Raw genomic sequence first — 4,263 nt, 5'->3', positions numbered from 1 at the left:
CACACACACACACACACACACACACACACACACACACACTAACTCCCATCTGTCCTGTGTGTGTGCAGGCAAAGGGAGGCGAGGTCTTCTAAGAGGAAGGTCAACTCTCAGGACCCAGAAGCAGACGACCTGGACATCGGTGAGTTCACAGTTATATTACACAAATAGACATTTTTAGCTGCAAAAACTTACTGTGCCCTGGTCATACTAGTAAATATTACCGTATTACTTAGTAAATATTCAAGAAAAGATTACAGTTTGAATAATTTAATTTGCACCCTGTTAGCAGGGGTGTGGGGAAATTATTATTATTATTATTATTATATAGTTATTATTATCAAATACTATTATAATAATATAAAAATATATACATATATGTTATAATAATATTCTTTTCTTTATTTATAACTAATATTCAGGGAAAATAAAGTTATTATTAAATTGTATTACAATAATATTCTTGTGTTTATTTGTTGTTTATTTATCATTCGCTCCTCCACCACCTTCCTCCTCTTCCTCCTCTTCCTCCACTTCCTATTTCTCCTCCTCCTCTTCCTGTTTCAGAGTCATGTGACCCGTGTGACCCATGTGACTCCACGGAGCTCCTCCCACAAAATCCTGCTCTTGCGATCACAAGCTCCGCCCTAAACATGGCAGACCCCTCCTTTGGTTTCCCTGGCAACGCTCCGTCCTTCCCTGGGTCGACCATCGCGGATCATCCAATCAGCTTGGGCCAAGCCTTTATCTCCGCCCACATCACCCAGATCCCACAAATCACAGAGATTCCTGTCTCCATGGACAGTGGACTGCCAACCACCACTCAGGAAGACCTCAACAACAGCTTGATTGACAGGTGAGTGCTCCAGCCAGTGACATCCTTATGATGAGCAACTGTTACGATTCAGAACTTTGGAGTAACCCATACATAGAACACAAAAAATGGCGGACTTCTAGTCGATTTCTTACATGGAAGTTTTTGCTTCATTTTAAGAGCCTAAGTAACTACAAATGTTGTGGCCTCCATATATTGATGTAAAAATGCACCACGAACTAATGTAGCACAACAAAGTTACTCCACATTACCCTTTGACCACTCGTTTTTTTAAGCTAGCCAGGTAAGCTAACGTTTTAAGTGATCCAGACAATAGGGCCATGTGCTAAGGTTTGTCCCAGGCCGAGGTAAATATTTTGGGGCTGAAGATGACCAGCTGTCCCTATGGTACTGGAGGTTGGCGACCACGCACTCACCCACGCCTTATTTGGCTTGCTCAGCACGTGTGTCCTCTGTCCAATCGAAATGCTTTCTTTTCCCCAGACATTTATTCAGAATTAAGTGAAAGTGCCACGTATACACGTCGCAAAATAATTTTAATTCTGAACTATTTAATTCAGAATTAATCATTCGGAATTAAAAACGTCTTGTAAATGTCTCTCTCTCTCTCTCTCTCAGGTCTGGTCAGATGATTGATCTCCAGTTTGCAGACTCCTCTCAGTTCGACGCCTCAGTTCCTCAGCCATCTTCATCTTCATCATCATCATCATCATCATATTCCTCCCTCTCCTCCTCCAGGAGGCCCGACCCCCTCTCTCTCCCCGTTCCCCTCCCCGTCCCCCTCTCTCACTCCTCTCCCATCACCTCCTCCTCAGATCCCTCCTCTCTCTCCTCCTCTGGATACTCCTCCATGCTCCCCTCTTCCACCACCTCCTCCTCTCCTCCTCTCCAGCTCACAGTCTCCTCCTCCTCCTATTCCTACATCTCTCCCTCCTCTTCCTCCTCCTCTGACCACCTCCTCCTCCCCACCTCCTCTTCCTCTCCTCCTGTCTACTCCTCCAGCCTCCCAGTCAGCCACCACCCAGACTCCCTCAGCCCCCACACCCCAAACACTTTCTCCTCCTCTTCCTCCTCCACCTCCACTCTTCCTGCATCTCCTTCTCATCATCATCCATCTCTGCACTCGATCCACTCCTCCTCTCTCTCTGCGGCCCAGAGTCAGGTATCACAGATGGTTCCGACCCGCTCCGCCCCTCCTGCGGTCCAGAACCAGAACTCTATTGCCATGACGACTGCGTTCCCCTTCCCCCCACTGCTACCAGTCAACCCCGAACTGGAACCCTTTGGCCCACACACTCTCCAGAACACAGAGATGGTGAGTACTAGAAATAAGGAAATAGTAACAGCATTAATCATTTGCTTTGATTTAGTACTGGAGTAAAGCTGAGCCCAAAGTATGTAACTGCCCTTTTCTTTGACAAAAGCAACAATATCAGCATCCCAAGCAAGTTTTATCGTGTGCAGCATTCTAAGATGAAATTTCTGACAGACTGCCTGATTGCAAATCATATAAAACATGTAATGCATGCATGTTTATGATTAGAGACAAGATTGAAGAGAATAACTTGCTAAATAATCAGTAAAATAAATTATTTTCATTGCATTATTATGTTAAATGTTCTCTAAATCTCTCTATCTCTCTTTCCTTCTCTCCTTCTCTCTCTGTCTGTCTCTCTCTCTCCAGAACACCGCCCCGCTGTCTGCCTTCCCCTACCCAGATCCCCAACCCCCCACCCCTGCCTCAGCCCCTGCCCCTCTCCTCATGGCTCCTCTCCCCACCCCCACCTCTGCCAACCCCATCCCCCCTCATGTCCTGCAGCCCCTCCCCACCCCCATCACCCCCCTCCCCATCACTCCCCAGTCCCTCCAACACAACTCCAACCCCAACCCCCAGACCACCTCCACCTCCACCTCCACCTCCTCCACTGCTACAGCCTTCCCCTTTCCACCCGCATCCGACCCGGATCCCAGCACTCCAAACTCCGACTCTGCCCCCTCTAGCGGTCACCTGACCTCCACGGTGTTCCAGTTCCCTCTGTCCGGTTCTGACCCCAATGCTGCTCCAGCTCAGGTCATTCCCGATCCGCTCCAGATTCCTGATGCGGTCCAGCAGAGTTCCTTCCTTCCCTCCTCCGCCTCCTCCGCCTCCTCCTCCTCCTGTGTCTCCTCTTCTGTTGCCATGCCGATCCATCAGTCCGCTCCTCCTGTATCCTTTGCCCATCCTGGTGCAGGGTCCACACTCCAGTCCTACCCCCTCCCACATCTCAACACTGCTCAGACGCACCACAACCCCTCTCTATCCTCCTCTCATCCTTTCCCCTCCTCCTCTTATCCCTATTCCTCCTCTCATCCCTACTCCTCCTCCTCTGGCCTCCCCCCATCCCTCCCCTCCTCCTGTCCTCCTCTTCATCCCTCTCTCTCAAACTCTGCTCCTGGTATTCCCAACGGCGTTCCGATGCAGTCAGGCTACCACTCCGCCTCATCAGCAGCATTCCCGGCATCCGCATTCCCCCATATCCCAGCCGCCTCCGCCGTTCCCAACGCGTCTCAATTCACTTCCTGTTCCGTCATCCCCCCACAGACATTCCAGACACTCCCTATGACGTCATCAAACCTCGCCAGCCACCATCACCCCTCGTCACTCCCTATGACATCATCAAACCTCGCCAGCCACCATCACCCCTCGTCACTCCCTATGACATCATCAAACCTCACCCACCACCATCACCCCTCGTCATTCCCTATGACATCATCAAACCTCGCCCATCACCCATCCGCTGCTGCAGTGTACCCCCAGTACCAGTCTGGAGTACCCACTACTGCCCCCTACCATGCAGTACCGCCTGCTGATGCCTCCTCCACCACCTCCTCTTACCCTGCCGGCCAGTTCAACCCTGCAGCTGCCGCCTACCTACCAGAGATGGTACTGCACTCCTCTCTCCTGCCCCATTCCATGGACCCCTCCTCTCTCCCCTCCTCTCTTCCCTCATTCTCTTCCTACCCTCCCCCTCTCCGGCTCTGCCAGGACCCCCGCTCAGCCTCTTATCAAATTCCGCTCAGGCACATCTACAGGCAGCCCCAGCACCCCCAGGGGTCCTACCTGGACATGAGCGGCAGGGCTATGTTCTGAAGTGCAGTGGGATGGCACAGGAAGATGAGGGCCATGCCACTCGGGTAAAGGAGACGTGTTCAAAAGTCCGCATTGTGTACTGCATACTAGAGATGCACAGGATCCAATATCCGGTTCCGGATCCGGCAGGATAATAGGGTTTTTCACAAGATCTGGATCCGGTTGCGGTTGCAGGATCCAGGATCCGGTAGCCGAGGCTTTTCAGTCAAAATAGTTTGAGCCAACGTAATAAAAAGGGCCCACATGTGCGAGTAGGCTATGTGTTTCAACCCTTTTGTAGGATCCGGTATCCGGTTCCGGA

At 50.7% G+C, this 4,263-nt stretch overlaps 1 protein-coding gene across 1 annotated transcript in view; it reads left to right on the top strand.

Annotated features, from left to right (window-relative positions):
* tbx6 (T-box transcription factor 6) overlaps positions 1–4,052 on the top strand; it is a 9,836-nt gene extending 5,784 nt beyond the window's left edge. Inside the window, exons 6-9 of the mRNA XM_063218825.1 lie at positions 69–139; positions 565–853; positions 1,451–2,171; positions 2,736–4,052. Coding sequence (XP_063074895.1) covers positions 69–139; positions 565–853; positions 1,451–2,171; positions 2,736–3,962 — 2,308 coding nt within the window. The 3' untranslated portion in view covers positions 3,963–4,052. The remainder of the gene's footprint in view (positions 1–68; positions 140–564; positions 854–1,450; positions 2,172–2,735) is intronic.
* Positions 4,053–4,263: the final 211 nt, after the last annotated feature.

Source organism: Engraulis encrasicolus, chromosome 2, assembly GCF_034702125.1.
Source record: "Engraulis encrasicolus isolate BLACKSEA-1 chromosome 2, IST_EnEncr_1.0, whole genome shotgun sequence".
In the NCBI taxonomy this organism is placed as follows: Eukaryota; Metazoa; Chordata; class Actinopteri; order Clupeiformes; family Engraulidae; genus Engraulis; species Engraulis encrasicolus.
The sequence above is the reverse complement of the archived record's forward strand: the minus strand, read 5'-3'. Positions and strand labels throughout refer to the sequence as shown.